This window comes from Salvelinus alpinus, chromosome 18 (genome assembly GCF_045679555.1).
Source record: "Salvelinus alpinus chromosome 18, SLU_Salpinus.1, whole genome shotgun sequence".
NCBI classification, from domain to species: domain Eukaryota; kingdom Metazoa; phylum Chordata; class Actinopteri; order Salmoniformes; family Salmonidae; genus Salvelinus; species Salvelinus alpinus.
The window spans coordinates 48,216,200-48,240,977 of NC_092103.1; the positions used below are offsets into that span (position 1 = coordinate 48,216,200).

The 24,778-nt window shown below is 40.5% G+C and overlaps 1 protein-coding gene across 1 annotated transcript in view; it reads right to left on the bottom strand.

Annotated features, from left to right (window-relative positions):
- LOC139544425 (netrin receptor DCC-like) overlaps positions 1-24,778 on the bottom strand; it is a 653,665-nt gene that overhangs the window by 369,885 nt on the left and 259,002 nt on the right. The window contains exons 4-5 of the mRNA XM_071351497.1: positions 5,868-6,018; positions 2,092-2,228 (exon numbers count right to left, since the gene is read on the bottom strand). Coding sequence (XP_071207598.1) covers positions 2,092-2,228; positions 5,868-6,018 — 288 coding nt within the window. The remainder of the gene's footprint in view (positions 1-2,091; positions 2,229-5,867; positions 6,019-24,778) is intronic.

Consider the following 24,778-nt stretch of genomic DNA (forward strand, 5'->3'; position numbering starts at 1 on the left):
GGCCGAGTGTGGTTCCTAATCAGAGGCAGCTGTCTATCGTTGTCTCTGATTGGGGACCATACTTAGGCAGCCCTTTTTCCCATCATTAGGTTGTGGGATCTTGTTTTCTGTTTAGTGTCCTAGCCTGACAGAACTGTGCGCTTTTGTTTTCGCTTTTGTTATGTTGTTTAAGTGTTTTGTGAATAAAAGAATCATGAACACTTTCCACATCATGAACACTTTGGTCTACTCTTCCTACCACCAACGAGAGCCGTTACAGAACCATGTCAGATATAGAGTTGAAATGTATTACATTTAGAGTTTGCGTCCCAATATTACACTTTATATACATCACAGAAGACTGAATTATAACAAAACTGTTTGACATAGATACACTTTTTTTTATTTTATTATGTTAATAAATTATGAATAATATTCCCGCCCTGTCCTTCATATACTGTCTACTGATTGAAGTGGATTTAACAAGTCACATCAATAAGGGGATCATAGCTTTCACCTGGATTCACCTGGATTCACCTGGTCAGTCCATGTCATGATCTGGTCTTCTCAATGTTTAGTCCACTCCGTGTACATCTAAGCCAGTCATGTTTGGCATATAAATGACCTACATCTCAAATTAGCAGATGTTTCTAAACGGCTTCATAAGTTAAAAAGTTAACAGCTTTATATTTAGATATTATGATTTTAAAAAGCATCCGTCGCTGAGTTTGATGTGTCTGTTTAGAAAACTAAACTATCAGGGTGAGGTAAAACATTGTCTCAGGCTATGGAACGCCGTTAGGGTCTTTAAGTGTTTTTTGGGGAACAACGTTGTTTGCATCCATCAGCTAGCTAGCTTTTGTTTTTAACCAGCACTGTCCCAGAGCTTGGGGAAGTGTGTCTGCACTCGTGCGGCAGCGGCAGGTGCGCGAGACAAAACTTTACCAGCATATCATAGCATACTTATCAGTGAATCGCTGTGACATAGAAAATACAAGTTAAAAAAAAGATACACGACAAATAACACTATTTGACGAGTCAAAAAGTGTTATTTGACGTATCAAAAATTGCTATTAAACATGAACTGAGTTCAATATCAGGCATCCTTCCAAACTAACAGAAGGTTGGCAAAGATTATTATATAGTATTATAGTATACTATAGTATACTATAGTATTATAGTATTATATATAGTATTATATATATATATATTATATATATTGATATATTATTCAAATGGATGTCGAGATTCTGGAATCGTCAGACTCTATCGTCTGACGGGCACGTAGCTAGATAGAGTGAAGGGGGTGAAAGCAGAGAGGCGAGAGAACGAGGCATTGCAAAACTTCATTTGAAGATCTCTCTCCAAGGAGTATTTCCACTCATCTACAAAACTTCATTTGAAGATTTCTTCTCCAAGGAGTATTTCCACTCTTCTACAAAACTTCATTTGATCAAGTGAGGTCTGCCGAAGCATTTCACGAGAATGCGTCAAACTTTCAAGGGTAGGCAATTTTTTGTTAACTTCCTGTGCTGTTATGAAATAGCTGTTCTTTGAGTGATATGTATTGCTATTCACACATCTTGATTTATTTATTGATTCATCTTCATTTATTTTACCGTATCAATATTTTAGAACCATTCCGAATATCACATTAAAGGACATCCTTCAGAATAAAATACTATAAAATATTGTCAGATTTAAATGTTATTGTCATGATATTGAAGTTCTCCTAGATCGTGTAGTTTATATTTGTCAGATTAAAAGGTTATTCATAGAGATATAACAGATCAGGTCAGCCAAAATCCTAAACAAAGTTATGGTTGTCATGTATTTCATTTGTGTCAGGGAAAATGGCAGTCAAAAATTGTGTTCAGGTATTCAGAGTTTTTGGCTGGCAGTTCCTCAGTAGGGTTGTGAACTGAAACAGTTAAATCTTCCACAGACTTGAGACCATGAAGGCGATGGAGAAGAGACATGGACAGAGAGACACCTGTAGAAGATGTGGTGATGTTTGTTTGTTTGTTTGTTTGTTTGTTTGTGTGTGTTTGTGTGCCAGCGGAGATAGGTTCCCACCGGGCGACGAGTGGCGGTCTCGCGGTACACACTTACCGAGGACGGACAGCTCGCAGGAAGCCGTGATGTTCTGGTTCTTGTTAAACGCCACGCAGCTGTAGGAGCCTGAGTCGTCGTCCGTTACGCTGCTGATCAGGAGGTTACTGCCACCCAGCAGGGAGTACTTCTTAGACCTGCAGAAGCACAGAGGACGAATCAAAAACAGAAAACCAAGAAAACCAAGAAAACAGGCATTTGTACACAACAAGGAAGCTCTGTGCCCTGTGATAATGTGTATTCAACTTCCAATTGTCTCTCAGAAACCATGCAATATCTTACAATACAGTACTTAGTAAAATACAGTGGCAAGAAAAAGTATGTGAACCCTTTGTAATTACCTGGATTTCTGCATAAATTTGCCATAAAATTATATCTGATCTTCATCTTAATCACAACAATAGACCAAAAAAAGTGTGCTTAAACTAATAACACACAAATTATTGTATTTTTCTTGTCTATATTGAATACATAATTTAAACATTCACTGTGTAGGTTGAGAAAAGTATGTGAACCCCGAGGCTAATGACTTCTCCAAAAGCTAATTGGAGTCAGGAGTCAGCTAACGTGGAGTCCAATCAATGAGACAAGATTGGAGATGTTGGTTAGAGCTCCCCTGCCCTATAAAAAACACTCACAAAATTTGAGTTTGCTATTCACAAGAAGCATTGCCTGATGTGAGCCATGCCTCGAACAAAAGGGATCTCAGAAGACCTAAGATAAAAAATAGTTGACTTGCATAAAGCTGGAAAGGGTTACAAAAGTATCTCTAAAAGCCTTGATGTTCGTCAGTCCACGGTTAGACAAATTGTCTATAAATGGAGAAAGTTCATCACTGTTGCTACTCTCCCTTGGAGTGGCCGTCCTGCAAAGATGATTGCAAGAGCACAGCGCAGAACGCTCAATGAGGTTAAGAAGAATCCTAGCGTGTCAGCTAAAGACTTACAGAAATCTCTGGAACATACTAACATCTCTGTTGACGAGTCTACGATACATAAAACACCAAACAAGAATGGTGTTCATGGAAGGACACCATGGAAGAAGCCACTTTTGCTATCCCAAAAAAACATCTGAAGTTCGCAAAAGAGCAATTCTGGCAAAATATTCTGTGGACAGATGAAACTAAAACTGAGTTGTTTGGAAGAAGCACACAACACTATGTGTGGAGAAAAAAAAGGCACAGCACACCAACATCAAAACCTCATTCCAACTGTAAAGTATGGTGGAGGGAGCATCATGGTTTGGGGCTGCTTTGCTGCCTCAGGGCCTGGACAGCTGGCTATCATCGACGGAAAAATTAATTCCCAAGTTTATCAAGACATTTTGCAGGAGAATGTAAGGCTATCTGTCCGCCAATTGAAGCTCAACAGAAGTTGGGTGATGCAACAGAACAACGACCCAAAACACAGAAGTAAATAAAGTGGTCCAACATTCCTCCTGAACCGTTGTTGTCTGATCCGCAACTACAGAAAACATTTGGTTCAAATAAAACAAAATAAAATGTTATTTGTCACATGCGCTGAATATAACAGATGTAGACCTTTACAGTGAAATGCTGACAAGCCCTTAACCAACAATGCAGTTTTAAGAAAATACCCCCCCCCCCCCCCCCACCAAAAAAGTAAGAGATAAGAATAACAAATAATTAAAGAGAAGCAGTAAATAACAATAGTGGGGCTATATACAGGGGGTTACAGTACAGAGTCAATGTGGAGGCTATATACAGGGTGTTACAGTACAGAGTCAATGTGGAGGCTATATACAGGGTGTTACAGTACAGAGTCAATGTGGAGGCTATATACAGGGGGTTACAGTACAGAGTCAATGTGGAGGCTATATACAGGGGGTTACAGTACAGAGTCAATGTGGAGGCTATATACAGGGTGTTACGGTACAGAGTCAATGTGGAGGCTATATACAGGGTGTTACGGTACAGAGTCAATGTGGAGGCTATATACAGGGTGTTACGGTACAGAGTCAATGTGGAGGCTATATACAGGGGGTACCGGTACAGAGTCAGTGTGGAGGCTATATACAGGGGGTACCGGTACAGAGTCAATGTGGAGGCTATATACAGGGTGTTACGGTACAGAGTCAATGTGGAGGCTATATACAGGGTGTTACGGTACAGAGTCAATGTGGAGGCTATATACAGGGTGTACCGGTACAGAGTTAATGTGGAGAATATATACAGGGTGTAATGGTACAGAGTCAATGTGGAGGCTATATACAGGGTGTAATGGTACAGAGTCAATGTGGAGGCTATATACAGGGTGTTACGGTACAGAGTCAATGTGGAGGCTATATACAGGGTGTACCGGTACAGAGTTAATGTGGAGATTATATACAGGGGGTACTGGTACAAAGTCAATGTGGAGGCTATATACAGGGGGTTACAGTACAGAGTCAATGTGGAGGCTATATACAGGGGGTACCGGTACAGAGTCAATGTGGAGGCTATATACAGGGGGTACCGGTACCGCTTGCCTTGCGGTAGCAGAGAGCAGAGAGAACATGTCTATGACTAGGGTGGTTGGAGTCGTTGACAATTTTTAGGTCCTTCCTCTGACACCGCCTGGTATAGAGGTCCTGGATGGCAGGAAGCTTGGCCCCGGTGATGTACCCTTTGTAGTGCCTTGCGGTCGGAGGCTGAGCAGTTGCCATACCAGGCAGTGATGCAACCCGTCAGGATGCTCTCGATGGTGCAGCTGTAAAACCTTTTGAGGATCTAAGGACCCATGCAAAATCTTTTCAGTCTACTGAGGGGGAATAGGTTTTGTTGTGCCCTCTTCACAACGGTCTTGATGTGCTTGTGATGTGGACGCCAGGGAACTTGAAGCTTTCAACCTGTTCCACTACAGCCCCGTCGATGAGAATGGGGGCGTGCTCGGTCCTCATTTTCCTGTAGTCCACAATCATCTCCTTTGTCTTGATCACGTTGAGGGAGAGGTTGTTGTTCTGGCACCACATGGCCAGGTCTCTGACCTCCTCCCTATAGGCTGTCTCATCGTTATCGGTGACCAGGCCTACCACTGTTGTGTCATCAGCAAACTTAATGATGGTGTTGGAGTCGTGCCTGGCCGTGCAGTCATGAGTGAACAGGGAGTACAGGAGGGGGCTGAGCACGCACCCCTGAGGGGCCCCCGTGTTGAGGATCAGTGTGGCGGATATGTTGTTACCTACCCTTACCACCTGGGGGCGGCCCGTCAGGAAGTCCAAAATCCAGTTGCAGAGGGAGGTGTTTAGTCCCAGGGTCCTTAGCTTAGTGATGAGCTTTGAGGGCACTATGATGAGTTTATTGCTGCCAAAGGAGGCTCAACCAGTTATTAAATCCAAGGGTTCACATACTTTTCCCACCCTGCACTGTGAATGTTTACACAGTGTGTTCAATAAAGGCATGAAAACGTATAATTGTTTGTGTGTTATTAGTTTAAGCCGACTGTGTTTGTTGATTGTTGTGACATAGATGAAGATCAGATCAAATTTTAAGGTAATTACAAAGGGTTCACATACTTTATCTTACCACTGTAACATGAGAAAAATGACATGTGGCTCCGACTACCCAGCGTGCAAAACTATCTTTAATGTCGTCATTTGTACCAGCTTTGCCGGCTGGGTAGTGGTTTGATGTTGCTCTACTCATCACACATCAGAAGTCTTGTGGAAAAGAAGGGTGGATTGTATTTTCCTATGTAGTACACAGCTCCCTACGGGCCCTAGTTGAACGTAGCTAGTGAACAGAGTGCCATTTGGGACGGAATCAAGGAGTTACTCACCTGATCTGTATCATCTCGGCTCCTCTCATCCAGTGGAAGGCGGGGGTGGGGAACCCAGAGGCGGAACACTCCAACACGGCATCTCTCCCCAGGAGGGAGGTGACTCTCTGGGGTTTCTGGAGGAACAGAAGGCCCCTGGTGGTTCCGGGTTCTGGAGGTTACAGATAGTCAGACAGAGAGACAAAGAGAGAGAGAGAGAGAGAGAGAGAGAGAGAGAGAGAGAGAGAGAGAGAGAGAGAGAGAGAGAGAGAGAGAGAGAGAGAGAGAGAGAGAGAGAGAGAGAGAGAGAGAGAGAGAGAGAGAGAGAGAGAGAGAGAGAGAGAGAGAGAGAGAGAGAGAGAGAGAGAGAGAGAGAGAGAGTGAGAGCTTTACTTTGGAAGATGAATCAGTGCAAGAGGTTAAACTAATGCCTGATTAAAATAGTATTTGGGTATAAAAGAGGCTGTGTTAACCCTTGTGTTTGGGTCTGAGGGCAATACAAGTGTGTGTGTGTGTGTGTGTAGGTGAAAACAAGTAAAAATGAAACAAAAAGGTTGATGAGCAGCTTATGCAATGTAGGGACCGCTGCCCCTTCAGGCAGTACATACCGTCTAAACCTGCAAAATATGGAATCAAGATCTGGGCTGCCTGTGATGCTGCTTCATCATATGTGTGGAACTTGCAAGTGTATACAGGGGAAGCCAGATGGAGGAGCTCCCTGAGAAGAACCAAGGGATACGGGTTGTCCTGGACGTGACACAGGGACTCTGTGGCCACAACATCACATGCAATATATTTTTTTACTTATCACAAGCTGGAACAGGAGCTCCTCAAGAGGAAGCTGACGATGGGACAGGAGCTCTTCAAGAGGAAGCTGACGATGGGACAGGAGCTCCTCAAGAGGAAGCTGACGATGGTAGGAACAGTACGAAAAAACAAGCCAGAGCTCCCACCTCAGCTGTTGCATACACAGAACAGGCCTATCAATTCAGGCCTATCAAGTTTGTGTTCACAGCCGACACTTCCCTAGTGTCCTACGTGCCAAAGAAAGGCAACAATGTGGTAATCATGAGTACGCTGCATAGGGCTGAGAGAATCTGTGGCCAGCAACATCAAAAAACAGAAATCATAATGGATGACAATGCTACAAAAGGAGACAAGCTGGTGAATGTCACTTGTGACATTCTTCAACATCTTGGACATCTCGGCGTACAACGCGTTTGTCATCTGGATGGCGTTGAACCCAGATTGGAACAGAGGGAAGCTCCAGAGGAGACGGCTCTTTCTCGGGGAGAGACGTTGGTAAGACCTCAAATCAAGAGGAGGTAACATATCCCACGGACCCCAGCTCAGGGCGGCAGGCAGCCTAGCGGTTGAAGCGTTGGGCCAGTAACCAAAAGGTTTCTGGATCAAATCCCCAAGCTGACAAGGTAGAATTATATTGTTCTGCCCCTGAGCAAGGCAGTTAACTCACTGTTCCCCGTACGCTGAAGACGTGGATGGGGATTAAGGCAGCCCCCCCCCGGCACCTCTCTGATTCAGAGGGGTTGGGTTAAACGTGGAAGTTGTACAACTGACTAGGTATCCCCCATTTCCCTTTCTGCAGCCATCGTGAGGAGGATACAGGAAGAGGACGCTGGTGCCCCATCCACCCGACCCACAGAACCAGCAACTCCAATACAGGAAGTAAGTGTGAGTGATGTTGTTGCGTGTGTGTGTGTGTGTGTGTGTGTTTGACTTTCCTACCTTGGCCTGCTGTAACTATATATGTGAGTGAGATTCCTGAACATTGTAGATTGCAGCTGGTAGCAACAAAGCCCTGCGGTGTGTGTGGACCCAAGAAGGACAGGAAGACACTTATTGCATCAAATGCAAGAAATACATTTGCAACACACACACACACACACACACACACACACACACACACACACACACACACACACACACACACACACACACACACACACACACACACACACACACAGTAAAACTCTGTCTCTCATGTGGTGTGTAGACCGGCCTTAATTGCATGTAAAATGTGTTCAGTTCAAAGCAGTAAACATCAATAGTGATGAAAAAACCTTGTTTCATTTATATTTATTCAAGATCAACATGATTTATTCCTCCCTAGTCTTGATTATAAATTATTTTTGTTTAGAAAAATCACATTTTCTCTCCAAAAATAAATAGTGCTTTTATTGATGTGATCTAGCAGAGGTTAATGGCAAATATTAACCATGTATACTGTCTATATTAACCATGTATATTGTCTATATTAACCATGTATGCTGTCTATATTAACCATGTATACTGTCTATATTAACCATGTATACTGTCTATATTAACCATGTATATTGTCTATATTAACCATGTATGCTGTCTATATTAACCATGTATACTGTCTATATTAACCATGTATACTGTCTATATTAACCATGTATACTGTCTATATTAACCATGTATACTGTCTATATTAACCATGTATATTGTCTATATTAACCATGTATGCTGTCTATATTAACCATGTATACTGTCTATATTAACCATGTATATTGTCTATATTAACCATGTATGCTGTCTATATTAACCATGTATACTGTCTATATTAACCATGTATATTGTCTATATTAACCATGTATACTGTCTATATTAACCATGTATACTGTCTATATTAGCCACGTATACTGTATACTGTCTATATTAACCATGTATACTGTCTATATTAACAATGTATGCTGTCTATATTAACCATGTATACTGTCTATATTAACCATGCTGTCTATATTAACCATGTATACTGTCTATATTAACCATGTATGCTGTCTATATTAACCATGTATGCTGTCTATATTAACCATGTATACTGTCTATATTAACCATGTATGCTGTCTATATTAACCATGTATACTGTCTATATTAGCCACGTATACTGTATACTGTCTATATTAACCATGTATACTGTCTATATTAACAATGTATGCTGTCTATATTAACCATGTATACTGTCTATATTAACCATGCTGTCTATATTAACCATGTATACTGTCTATATTAACCATGTATGCTGTCTATATTAACCATGTATACTGTCTATATTAACCATGTATACTGTCTATATTAACCATGTATATTGTCTATATTAACCATGTATGCTGTCTATATTAACCATGTATACTGTCTATATTAACCATGTATACTGTCTATATTAACCATGTATACTGTCTATATTAACCATGTATACTGTCTATATTAACCATGTATATTGTCTATATTAACCATGTATGCTGTCTATATTAACCATGTATACTGTCTATATTAACCATGTATATTGTCTATATTAACCATGTATACTGTCTATATTAACCATGTATACTGTCTATATTAGCCACGTATACTGTATACTGTCTATATTAACCATGTATACTGTCTATATTAACAATGTATGCTGTCTATATTAACCATGTATACTGTCTATATTAACCATGCTGTCTATATTAACCATGTATACTGTCTATATTAACCATGTATGCTGTCTATATTAACCATGTATGCTGTCTATATTAACCATGTATACTGTCTATATTAACCATGTATGCTGTCTATATTAACCATGTATACTGTCTATATTAGCCACGTATACTGTATACTGTCTATATTAACCATGTATACTGTCTATATTAACAATGTATGCTGTCTATATTAACCATGTATACTGTCTATATTAACCATGCTGTCTATATTAACCATGTATACTGTCTATATTAACCATGTATGCTGTCTATATTAACCATGTATGCTGTCTATATTAACCATGTATACTGTCTATATTAACCATGTATGCTGTCTATATTAACCATGTATACTGTCTATATTAACCATGTATACTGTCTATATTAACCATGTATACTGTCTATATTAACCATGTATACTGTCTATATTAACCATGTATACTGTCTATATTAACCATGTATATAGTCTATATTAACCATGTATATAGTCTATATTAACCATGCTGTCTATATTAACCATCTATACTGTCTATATTAACCATGCTGTCTATATTAACAATGTATATAGTCTATATTAACCATGTATACTGTCTATATTAACCATGCTGTCTATATTAACCATGTATACTGTCTATATTAACCATGCTGTCTATATTAACAATGTATATAGTCTATATTAACCATGTATACTGTCTATATTAACCATGCTGTCTATATTAACCATGTATACTGTCTATATTAACCATGCTGTCTATATTAACCATGTATACTGTCTATATTAACCATGTATACTGTCTATATTAACCATGTATACTGTCTATATTAACCATGTATAGTGTCTATATTAACCATGTATACTGTCTATATTAACCATGTATGCTGTCTATATTAACCATGCTGTCTATATTAACCATGATGTCTATATTAACCATGTATACTGTCTATATTAACCATGTATACTGTCTATATTAACCATGCTGTCTATATTAACCATGTATACTGTCTATATTAACCATGCTGTCTATATTAACCATGTATACTGTCTATATTAACCATGTATGCTGTCTATATTAACCATGCTGTCTATATTAACCATGATGTCTATATTAACCATGTATACTGTCTATATTAACCATGTATACTGTCTATATTAACCATGTATACTGTCTATATTAACCATGCATACTGTCTATATTAACCATGTATACTGTCTATATTAACCATGTATGCTGTCTATATTAACAATGTATGCTGTCTATATTAACCATGTATACTGTCTATATTAACCATGTATACTGTCTATATTAACCATGTATGCTGTCTATATTAACCATGCTGTCTATATTAACCATGTATACTGTCTATATTAACCATGCTGTCTATATTAACCATGTATACTGTCTATATTAACCATGTATACTGTCTATATTAACCATGTATACTGTCTATATTAACCATGTATAGTGTCTATATTAACCATGTATACTGTCTATATTAACCATGTATGCTGTCTATATTAACCATGCTGTCTATATTAACCATGATGTCTATATTAACCATGTATACTGTCTATATTAACCATGTATACTGTCTATATTAACCATGCTGTCTATATTAACCATGTATACTGTCTATATTAACCATGCTGTCTATATTAACCATGTATACTGTCTATATTAACCATGTATGCTGTCTATATTAACCATGCTGTCTATATTAACCATGATGTCTATATTAACCATGTATACTGTCTATATTAACCATGTATACTGTCTATATTAACCATGTATACTGTCTATATTAACCATGCATACTGTCTATATTAACCATGTATACTGTCTATATTAACCATGTATACTGTCTATATTAACCATGTATACTGTCTATATTAACCTGTATACTGTCTATATTAACCATGATGTCTATATTAACCTGTATACTGTCTATATTAACCATGTATGCTGTCTATATTAACCATGTATACTGTCTATATTAACCATGTATGCTGTCTATATTAACCATGTATACTGTCTATATTAACCATGTATACTGTCTATATTAACCATGTACACTGTCTATATTAACCATGTATACTGTCTATATTAACCATGTATACTGTCTATATTAACCTGTATACTGTCTATATTAACCATGTATACTGTCTATATTAACCATGTACACTGTCTATATTAACCATGCTGTCTATATTAACCATGCTGTCTATATTAACCATGTATGCTGTCTATATTAACCATGCTGTCTATATTAACCATGCTGTCTATATTAACCATGTATGCTGTCTATATTAACCATGTATACTGTCTATATTAACCATGTATGCTGTCTATATTAACCATGTATACTGTCTATATTAACCATGTACACTGTCTATATTAACCATGTATACTGTCTATATTAACCTGTATACTGTCTATATTAACCATGTATACTGTCTATATTAACCATGTATACTGTCTATATTAACCATGTATACTGTCTATATTAACCATGTATGCTGTCTATATTAACCATGTATGCTGTCTATATTAACCATGTATACTGTCTATATTAACCATGTATACTGTCTATATTAACCATGTATACTGTCTATATTAACCTGTATACTGTCTATATTAACCATGTATACTGTCTATATTAACCATGTACACTGTCTATATTAACCTGTATACTGTCTATATTAACCATGTATACTGTCTATATTAACCATGTACACTGTCTATATTAACCATGCTGTCTATATTAACCATGCTGTCTATATTAACCATGTATGCTGTCTATATTAACCATGTATACTGTCTATATTAACCATGTATACTGTCTATATTAACCATGTATACTGTCTATATTAACCATGCTGTCTATATTAACCATGCTGTCTATATTAACCATGTATGCTGTCTATATTAACCATGCTGTCTATATTAACCATGTATGCTGTCTATATTAACCATGCTGTCTATATTAACCATGCTGTCTATATTAACCATGTATGCTGTCTATATTAACCATGTATACTGTCTATATTAACCATGTATACTGTCTATATTAACCATGTATACTGTCTATATTAACCTGTATACTGTCTATATTAACCATGTATACTGTCTATATTAACCATGTACACTGTCTATATTAACCATGCTGTCTATATTAACCATGCTGTCTATATTAACCATGTATGCTGTCTATATTAACCATGCTGTCTATATTAACCATGCTGTCTATATTAACCATGTATGCTGTCTATATTAACCATGTATACTGTCTATATTAACCATGTATGCTGTCTATATTAACCATGTACACTGTCTATATTAACCTGTATACTGTCTATATTAACCATGTATACTGTCTATATTAACCATGTACACTGTCTATATTAACCATGCTGTCTATATTAACCATGCTGTCTATATTAACCATGTATGCTGTCTATATTAACCATGCTGTCTATATTAACCATGCTGTCTATATTAACCATGTATGCTGTCTATATTAACCATGTATACTGTCTATATTAACCATGTATACTGTCTATATTAACCATGTACACTGTCTATATTAACCATGTATACTGTCTATATTAACCATGTATACTGTCTATATTAACCTGTATACTGTCTATATTAACCATGTATACTGTCTATATTAACCATGTACACTGTCTATATTAACCATGCTGTCTATATTAACCATGCTGTCTATATTAACCATGTATGCTGTCTATATTAACCATGCTGTCTATATTAACCATGCTGTCTATATTAACCATGTATGCTGTCTATATTAACCATGTATACTGTCTATATTAACCATGTATGCTGTCTATATTAACCATGTATGCTGTCTATATTAACCATGTATACTGTCTATATTAACCTGTATACTGTCTATATTAACCATGTATACTGTCTATATTAACCTTTATACTGTCTATATTAACCATGCTGTCTATATTAACCATGCTGTCTATATTAACCATGTATACTGTCTATATTAACCATGTATACTGTCTATATTAACCATGTATACTGTCTATATTAACCATGCTGTCTATATTAACCATGCTGTCTATATTAACCATGTATACTGTCTATATTAACCATGTATACTGTCTATATTAACCATGTATACTGTCTATATTAACCATGCTGTCTATATTAACCATGCTGTCTATATTAACCATGTATACTGTCTATATTAACCATGTATACTGTCTATATTAACCATGTACACTGTCTATATTAACCATGTATACTGTCTATATTAACCATGTATACTGTCTATATTAACCTGTATACTGTCTATATTAACCATGTATACTGTCTATATTAACCATGTATACTGTCTATATTAACCATGTATGTTGTCTATATTAACCATGTATACTGTCTATATTAACCTGTATACTGTCTATATTAACCATGTATACTGTCTATATTAACCTGTATACTGTCTATATTAACCATGTATACTGTCTATATTAACCATGATGTCTATATTAACCATGTATGCTGTCTATATTAACCATGTATACTGTCTATATTAACCATGTATACTGTCTATATTAACCTGTATACTGTCTATATTAACCATGTATACTGTCTATATTAACCTGTATACTGTCTATATTAACCATGTATACTGTCTATATTAACCATGATGTCTATATTAACCATGTATACTGTCTATATTAACCATGTATGCTGTCTATATTAACCATGCTGTCTATATTAACCATGATGTCTATATTAACCATGTATACTGTCTATATTAACCATGTATACTGTCTATATTGCTTGTAATTGATATGTCAACATCTAAGTATTAACTATTTTTACGTAAATTGTTATGGCTGTATTGGTTTTAAAAACCCAATCATGTTGAGGGTCCATCAGACCCGTGAACATTGGGTGAAAAACAAAAACATGAACGCCAAACAAAGGTTAAAGGGGCAATCTCTAGTTGCTACATCCATTTTTAGACTTAGACATGAATTATATGTACCCATTGATTCTTGAAGAATATAACTTATAAATGCCTCGTGACCTTAGCTGAACTGTCGTACCCAATCAGCACCCCAAAAATAACCTTGTTTTACTCCAATGTTTGGAAACAAAGTAAATGTAAACAAAGACTATATAGCCTCATAACATGGTTAAAACTATAGTTTAATATCATGGATGGTCAGTCCTTGTATCCATAGTTCTATCTATGAATTTGAAAGTGGTTACATTTTCTCCAGCCCCATCATCAGCGTTTTACTGAAACAGGGGCAGGAGCCGCTTTGTTATTGTTTCAACTACTGATTGCTCTTTTAAAACACTGGTTCCAAACTGCTTAAAACACTGGTTCCAAACTGCTTAAAACACTGGTTCCAAACTGCTTAGAACACTGGTTCCAAACTGCTTAAAACACTGGTTCCAAACTGCTTAGAACACTGGTTCCAAACTGCTTAAAACACTGGTTCCAAACTGCTTAAAACACTGGTTCCAAACTGCTTAGAACACTGGTTCCAAACTGCTTAAAACACTGGTTCCAAACTGCTTAGAACACTGGTTCCAAACTGCTTAGAACACTGGTTCCAAACTGCTTAAAACACTGGTTCCAAACTGCTTAAAACACTGGTTCCAAACTGCTTAAAACACTGGTTCCAAACTGCTTAGAACACTGGTTCCAAACTGCTTAAAACACTGGTTCCAAACTGTTTTAAAACACTGGTTCCAAACTGCTTAAAACACTGGTTCCAAACTGCTTAAAACACTGGTTCCAAACTGTTTTAAAACACTGGTTCCAAACTGCTTAAAACACTGGTTCCAAACTGCTTAAAACACTGGTTCCAAACTGCTTAAAACACTGGTTCCAAACTGTTTTAAAACACTGGTTCCAAACTGCTTAAGACAGTGGTTCCAAACTGTTTTAAAACACTGGTTCCAAACTGCTTAAGACAGTGGCTTTGGGCTGTGTTAAAACACTGGTTCCAAACTGCTTAAGACAGTGGCTTTGGGCTGTGTTAAAACACTGGTTCCAAACTGCTTAAGACAGTGGCTTTGGGCTGTGTTAAACGAGTGGTTATCAGTGGATGAATGAGTTCATATTTCAATGGGAAAAATCATCCAAACTATTTGATTTCTTCTAAACCTGATGCCAATATTCCCTAAGGCGTTGTTTACATAAACATTATATTTGTGTGGCCAGAAGAAACCCACGATAATTGTTCACTAAAATTGTATTTTTGCTATCTTTGTCTGTTCCTTATCAAAATGTTCTTTCTGCTATCTCTTTTCCTTCAATGTTATTTTTGTTAGTATTGTCTCATCTCCTATCAAGCTCTGTGGTTAGACTAGTCCTCCTATCAAGCTCTGTGGTTAGACTAGTCATCCTAACAAGCTCTGTGGGTAGACTAGTCCTCCTAACAAGCTCTGTGGTTAGACTAGTCCTCCTATCAAGCTCTGTGGTTAGACTAGTCATCCTAACAAGCTCTGTGGGTAGACTAGTCCTCCTAACAAGCTCTGTGGTTAGACTAGTCCTCCTATCAAGCTCTGTGGTTAGACTAGTCCTCCTATCAAGCTATGTGGTTAGACTAGTCCTCCTAACAAGCTCTGTGGTTAGACTAGTCCTTCTCCTAACAAGCTCTGTGGTTAGACTAGTCCTCCTATCAAGCTCTGTGGTTAGACTAGTCCTCCTAACAAGCTCTGTGGTTAGACTAGTCCTTCTCCTAGCAAGCTCTGTGGTTAGACTAGTCCTTCTCCTAACAAGCTCTGTGGTTAGACTAGTCCTTCTCCTAACAAGCTCTGTGGTTAGACTAGTCCTCCTAACAAGATCTGTGGTTAGACTAGTCCTTCTCCTAACAAGCTCTGTGGTTAGACTAGTCCTTCTCCTATCAAGCTCTGTGGTTAGACTAGTCCTTCTCCTAACAAGCTATGTGGTTAGACTAGTCCTTCTCCTAACAAGCTCTGTGGTTAGACTAGTCCTCCTATCAAGCTATGTGGTTAGACTAGTCCTCCTAACAAGCTCTGTGGTTAGACTAGTCCTCCTATCAAGCTCTGTGGTTAGACTAGTCCTCCTAACAACCTCTGTGGTTAGACTAGTCCTCCTAACAAGCTATGTGGTCAGACTAGTCCTCCTAACAAGCTCTGTGGTTAGACTAGTCCTTCTCCTAACAAGCTCTGTGGTCAGACTAGTCCTCCTAACAAGCTCTGTGGTTAGACTAGTCCTCCTAACAAGCTCTGTGGTTAGACTAGTCCTCCTAACAAGCTATGTGGTCAGACTAGTCCTCCTAACAAGCTCTGTGGTTAGACTAGTCGTTGCTGAGGGCAAATGCAATTGTAAAGAGGCAACAACACACATCCCTGTTGCACACCCTGACGGACCATAATGGCAAAAACAATCGAAAGATGTGACAACACGTGACAGCATGTGCGCCTTTACCCACAATTCTCTGTTTCAGCTACCTTATACTTCAGAATGCCAGCAACAGAGGCTTGATTTTACCTTTAATTAACTAGACAATTCAGTTAAGAACAAATTCTTATTTTCAATGACAGCCTACCGGGGAACAGTGGGTTAACGGCCTTGTTTAGGGGGCAGAACAACAGATTTTCTACCATGTCAGCTCGGGGGATTCGATCTAGCAACATTTCGATTACTAGTCCAACACTCTAACCACTAGGCTACCTGCCGCCCAAATAAACCTAACCTGCAAAAGTGACTCCATTCAGACAGTCACAGCTGAGTGACCCCTACACTGGGGGATTCAAACCTGATTTTATTTCCCTAACAACACAAAGCCCAGGCAAACATAACCATAGAGCTAAACAATGGGTTATCTGACAGACGGACGGACGGGTGTGTGTGTGTGTGTGTGTGTGTGTGTGTGTGTGTGTGTGTGTGTGTGTGTGTGTGTGTGTGTGTGTGTGTGCGTGCGTGCGTGCGTGCGTGCGTGCGTGCGTGCGTGCGTGCGTGCGTGCGTGCGTGCGTGCGTGCGTGCGTGCGTGCGTGCGTGTGTGTGTCAGGTAGACTGAGGGTTGAGGGCTCCAGAGTATTTAACTATCAGATAGAAGTGAAATGGGCTGACCCTCCATAACCCTTGGTAATGTAGGCAGACACATCCAGAAGAGACTTGAGAGGTAGCTAAATGTGAATGTGTTTAACTATACTTGGACCAGAAGTCCCTACAAGAATAGTAAACAAACAACAATTTGACCAACTGGGGACATTTTGTTAGTCCCCACAAGGTCAAATGCTATTTCTAGGGGGTTTAGGGTTAAGGTTAGAATTAGTGTCAGGGTTAGAATTAGGATCTAGGGTTAGTTTTAGGGTTAGGTTAAGGGTTAAGGTTTTCAGGTTAAAGTTAGGGTTATTGTTAAGATTAGAATTACTGTTAAGGTTAGAATTTAGGATCTAGGGTTAGTTTTAGGGTTAGGTTTAGGGTTAAGGTTTTCAGGTTAAAGTTAGGATTATTGTTAAGGTTAGAATTAGTGTTAGGGTTAGAATTAAGTTAATGGTTAGGAGCTAGGGTTAGTTTAATAGTTAAGGTTAGGTTTTTGGGTTAAGGTTAGGGTTAGGTTTTTGGGTTAAGGTTAGGGTTAGGGTACAGGTTAGGGTTAAGGTTAGGTTTTTGGGTTAAGGTTAGGGAAAATGTGATTTTTGTCCCACAAGGTTAGTTGTACCTGTCTGTCTGTCTGTCTGTCTGTCTGTCTGTCTGTCTGTCTGTCTGTCTGTCTGTCTGTCTGTCTGTCTGTCTGTCTGTCTGTCTGTCTGTCTGTCTGTGCGTGCGTGCGTGCGTGCGTGCGTGCGTGCGTGCGTGCGTGCGTGCGTGCGTGCGTGCGTGCGTGTACAGCACAGGGACAGACACCCATTTCATTGGATTGTGTTGTAAGAAAATTGTAAGAAAATAGGCAGCATTTTGTAAAGAAATCCTTAGATGTTCCCCAAGCTTGACTTGGTTTGCTTTCACAAGTTGTAATAACATGTGATTGCGTAATGACATACGGGCCAATAGCTTTGTCTCACGGGAGTGAAGACTCTAATCTGCCTACAGCCATGTACACTGCCTTCAGATGTAGACCCCTTCACGTGTTTCACATGTTGTTGTGTTACAGCCTGAATTCAAAATGGATGACATGTATTTTCTTTCCTAACACATCTATACACAATACCCCAAAAAATGACAAAGTGAAAATAGGATTTTAGACATTTTTTCCAAATGTATTGAAATTGAAATAAGTAAATATCTAATTTATATAAGTATTCAAACCCCTGAATCAATACTTTGTGGAAGTACCTTTTGGCAGCGATCACATCACTGAGTCGCCTTGGGTATGTCTGTATCAGCTTTGAGTCATCTTGGGTATGTCTGTATCAGCTTTGAGTCATCTTGGGTATGTCTGTATCAGCTTTGAGTCGTCTTGGGTATGTCTGGATCAGCTTTGAGTCGTCTTGGGTATGTCTGTATCAGCTTTGAGTCGTCTTGGGTATGTCTGGATCAGCTTTGAGTCGTCTTGGGTATGTCTGTATCAGCTTTGAGTCGTCTTGGGTATGTCTGTATCAGCTTTGAGTCGTCTTGAGTATGTCTGTATCAGCTTTGAGTTGTCTTGGGTATGTCTGTATCAGCTTTGAGTCGTCTTGGGTATGTCTGTATCAGCTTTGAGTCGTCTTTGGTATGTCTGTATCAGCTTTGAGTCGTCTTGGGTATGTCTGTACCAGCTTTGAGTCGTCTTGAGTATGCCTGTATCAGCTTTGCAAACCTGGATTTGGGAATTTTGTCCCATTCTTCCTTGCAGACTTTGTCAAGCTCTGTGAAGTTAGATGAGGAGCAGTGGTGAACAGCAATCTTCAAGTCTTTCCACAGATTGTCAATGGGATTCAAGGCTTTGGCTGGGCCTCTCAAGGAGGTTGACATTCTTGTCCTGAAGCCATTCCAACGTTGCTTTGGCTGTGTGCTCGGGGTCATTCTCATCAAGGATTTGCCTGTATTTGGCTCCAGTCATTGTTCCCCTCTATCCTTACCAGTCTCCCAGTTCCTGCTGCTGAAAAGCATCCCCATAGTAGGATGCTGCCACCACCGTGCTTCACGGTATGGATGCTGCCACCACCGTGCTTCACGGTAGGGATGCTGCCACCACCGTGCTTCACGGTAGGGATGCTGCCACCACCGTTTTTCACGGTAGGGATGCTGCCACCACCGTGCTTCACGGTAGGGATGCTGCCACCACCGTTTTTCACGGTAGGGATGCTGCCACCACCGTGCTTCACGGTAGGGATGGTATTAGTATGTTGATGAGCTGTGCCTGGTTTTGAATTCAAGCCAAATAATTAGATGTAGGACTCTCATCAGACCACAGAATCTTTTCCCTTAAGATCGGAGTCTTTCACTGCCTTTTTTCCAACTCTAGGCGTGCTGTCATGTCCCGCTTGGAAACTTTCACCCCTCTAGAAATGGTTTTATACCCTTCCCAAGATATTACGCCTCGACACACAATTCTATCTTGGAGATCTCCGGACAGTTCCTTGGACTTCAAGGTGTAGATTCTGCTCTGACATCATCATGTCAACTGTGAGACCTTATATAGACAGAGAGGTGTTGCTTTCTAAATGATGACATCACAGTGTGGTCAGTTGGCTAGGTTTCTTCTTCTTCTTCAGGATTTGGTTGGCGGATCACATACCATTTTAGGTGCACACACCGCCCCCTACTGTCCTGGAGTGTGAGGCCATGCACGACCTGCCTACATTCAATTCTTAATACGGTAATTAATACAAAACTGGGGGAAAAAAAGTAAAAGGAACATTTCCCTGCCAACTATTAACCCTCTCTAAAAGAAACACCGACCCATTCCTCTATTTAACCCCATCTCGTCGGTCTGACAGGACAGGAAGTTGACTTCACAACACTACTGTCTGAAAGCCCAGCGAGGTGTAGTGAATTAAGATCAATTATAAACTGGGTGGGTCGAGCCCTGAATGCTGATTGGCTGAAAGGCATGGTATAACACATCGAATACCATGGGAATGACAAAATATATATATTTATAATGTCTTAATTAAGTCGGTAACCAGCTAATAATAGCAATAAGGCACCTCGGTGGTTTGTGGCATACGGCCAATATACCACGGCTAATCAAATCAAATCAAATCAAGTTTATTTTATATAGCCCTTCGTACATCAGCTAATATCTCGAAGTGCTGTACAGAAACCCAGCCTAAAACCCCAAACAGCAAAGCAATGCAGGTGTAGAAGCACGTCTGTATCCGCGTTGCTTTGTGCCTAATGACAGTCCTTCGCCGTGGTATAATGGCCACACCTCCTCAGGCTTTATTACTTAAATATATCTAATCAGGACGTTGAGGGGCCGGGGTGGATGGAAGCAGCAGGAGAGGAACGGGAGAGGAACGGGAGAGGAACGGGAGAGGAACGGGAGGGGAAAGGACATTCTGATGGTTTAAAGGGCAGTCTGGGATTCAAACGAACCAAACGATAAAAGCGGGCAGCCGGCCGGAGAAATGTAACCACTCTCAAATTCATAGACAGAGTTACGGATGCGGGGACTGTTTTGAGACCTTACAGTGTTTGTTTAAACAAGCTTATATTCTGGGTACCGGTGGGGTATGAAAGTTGAACTAAAATGCTCACGAGGCATTTCAAATTATATATATATATTCATCTAGAATCAATGGCTATATATATCATGCATTTAAAAGTCCAAAAGATGTATGGCCAATCCCAGATTGCCTGTTTAATTAATTCGTAGACACGGGTGTCGACACAAGCAGGTCTACACCGGGCACAGAAACAGCTGTCAGCACATTGACCACACTACGTCTGTAGAGTGTTAACATTCACAATGAGAGAGTAGCGTCCCAAATAGGGCCCTTATTCCATATATAGTGCACTACATTTTTTAACCCGAGTCCTATGGAGCCCTGTGCACTATATAGAATGCCGTTTAGAATGCAAACACACACAAGGCACTAACTTGTGTGTTCCATATCCCACGTTAATGAGTTCGTTGGAGATCAGGACGCCACGGGATATTCACTTAATCTCTTTTGATCATGTCTGAACCTTGAGTTTGATCCCATCCACCTCTGATAAGGAAAAACAATTCATTGATTAAAACTTTAACTATCAAAGTAGACTGTGAGGTGGACATAGTCTCTACATCCCAAACGGCATCCTATATCTAGGTCCTGATCAATAGTAGTGCACTATAAAGGGAACAGGGCACCATTTGGTATACTTGTTTTTAGCTAGTCAATTTGGATATTAATTTGACTGGAGTCTTCTCACACAGCAGCTTGGAATGCTATTGATGCAATGCACGCGATCGCTAAGAGTTTCCTAGCAACGCCTACTGTTACTGCAGATGTTACTTCCGGGGGTCGTAACAACGCGATCACCGTGGCAACGGTAACAACGCTACGATCACTACTTTACAACTGGAACCGGTTGTGCAAACCGATGTCACCGTTACCTGCTGAGCCCTCTTCTCCTACACGACATCAGGAGACTCAGGGTTAACAGTCTCCTACACTACATCAGGAGACTCAGGGTTAACAGTCTCCTACACTACATCAGGAGACTCAGGGTTAACAGTCTCCTACACTACAGCAGGAGACTCAGGGTTAACAGTCTCCTACACTACATCAGGAGACTCAGGGTTAACAGTCTCCTACACGACATCAGGAGACTCAGGGTTAACATTCTCCTACACGACATCAGGAGACTCAGGGTTAACAGTCTCCTACACTACAGCAGGAGACTCAGGGTTAACAGTCTCCTACACTACATCAGGAGACTCAGGGTTAACAGTCTCCTACACTACATCAGGAGACTCAGGGTTAACAGTCTCCTACACGACATCAGGAGACTCAGGGTTAACAGCCTCCTACACTACATCAGGAGACTCAGGGTTAACAGTCTCCTACACTACATCAGGAGACTCAGGGTTAACAGTCTCCTACACGACATCAGGAGACTCAGGGTTAACAGTCTCCTACACGACATCAGGAGACTCAGGGTTAACATTCTCCTACACGACATCAGGAGACTCAGGGTTAACAGTCTCCTACACTACAGCAGGAGACTCAGGGTTAACAGTCTCCTACACTACATCAGGAGACTCAGGGTTAACAGTCCCCTACACTACATCAGGAGACTCAGGGTTAACAGTCTCCTACACTACATCAGGAGACTCAGGGTTAACAGTCTCCTACACTACAGCAGGAGACTCAGGGTTAACAGTCTCCTACACTACATCAGGAGACTCAGGGTTAACAGTCTCCTACACGACATCAGGAGACTCAGGGTTAACATTCTCCTACACGACATCAGGAGACTCAGGGTTAACAGTCTCCTACACGACATCAGGAGACTCAGGGTTAACAGTCTCCTACACGACATCAGAAGACTCAGGGTTAACAGTCTCCTACACTACAGCAGGAGACTCAGGGTTAACAGTCTCCTACACGACATCAGGAGACTCAGGGTTAACAGTCTCCTACACTACATCAGGAGACTCAGGGTTAACAGTCTCCTACACGACATCAGGAGACTCAGGGTTAACAGTCTCCTACACTACATCAGGAGACTCAGGGTTAACAGTCTCCTACACGACATCAGGAGACTCAGGGTTAACAGTCTCCTACACTACATCAGGAGACTCAGGGTTAACAGTCTCCTACACTACATCAGGAGACTCAGGGTTAACAGTCTCCTACACTACATCAGGAGACTCAGGGTTAACAGTCTCCTACACTACATCAGGAGACTCAGGGTTAACAGTCTCCTACACTACATCAGGAGACTCAGGGTTAACAGTCTCCTACACGACATCAGGAGACTCAGGGTTAACAGTCTCCTACACGACATCAGGAGACTCAGGGTTAACAGCCTCCTACACGACATCAGGAGACTCAGGGTTAACAGTCTCCTACACTACATCAGGAGACTCAGGGTTAACAGTCTCCTACACTACATCAGGAGACTCAGGGTTAACAGTCTCCTACACTACAGCAGGAGACTCAGGGTTAACAGTCTCCTACACTACATCAGGAGACTCAGGGTTAACAGTCTCCTACACTACATCAGGAGACTCAGGGTTAACAGTCTCCTACACGACATCAGGAGACTCAGGGTTAACAGTCTCCTACACGACATCAGGAGACTCAGGGTTAACAGTCTCCTACACTACATCAGGAGACTCAGGGTTAACAGTCTCCTACACTAAATCAGGAGACTCAGGGTTAACAGTCTCCTACACTACATCAGGAGACTCAGGGTTAACAGTCTCCTACACTACATCAGGAGACTCAGGGTTAACAGTCTCCTACACTAAATCAGGAGACTCGGGGTTAACAGCCTCCTACACTACATCAGGAGACTCAGGGTTAACAGTCTCCTACACTACATCAGGAGACTCAGGGTTAACAGTCTCCTACACTACATCAGGAGACTCGGGGTTAACAGTCTCCTACACGACATCAGGAGACTCAGGGTTAACAGTCTCCTACACTACATCAGGAGACTCAGGGTTAACAGTCTCCTACACGACATCAGGAGACTCAGGGTTAACAGTCTCCTACACGACATCAGGAGACTCAGGGTTAACAGTCTCCTACACTACATCAGGAGACTCAGGGTTAACAGTCTCCTACACTACATCAGGAGACTCAGGGTTAACAGTCTCCTACACTACATCAGGAGACTCAGGGTTAACAGTCTCCTACACTACATCAGGAGACTCAGGGTTAACAGTCTCCTACACTACATCAGGAGACTCAGGGTTAACAGTCTCCTACACGACATCAGGAGACTCAGGGTTAACAGTCTCCTACACTACATCAGGAGACTCAGGGTTAACAGTCTCCTACACTACATCAGGAGACTCAGGGTTAACAGTCTCCTACACGACATCAGGAGACTCAGGGTTAACAGTCTCCTACACTACATCAGGAGACTCAGGGTTAACAGTCTCCTACACGACATCAGGAGACTCAGGGTTAACAGCCTCCTACACGACATCAGGAGACTCAGGGTTAACAGTCTCCTACACGACATCAGGAGACTCAGGGTTAACAGTCTCCTACACGACATCAGGAGACTCAGGGTTAACAGTCTCCTACACGACATCAGGAGACTCAGGGTTAACAGCCTCCTACACGACATCAGGAGACTCAGGGTTAACAGTCTCCTACACGACATCAGGAGACTCAGGGTTAACAGTCTCCTACACGACATCAGGAGACTCAGGGTTAACAGCCATTGTGTTCAGAATAAATATGTACCGAATGTCCCGTCTGCTCCATTCTGTTGTGAGATCAACGTCTGTTCTGCTGTGAGCAGGAGGAACTGCACAGAATGGTCCACTCAATCGTGAGTAGTTGGGGACAAACAAGTTC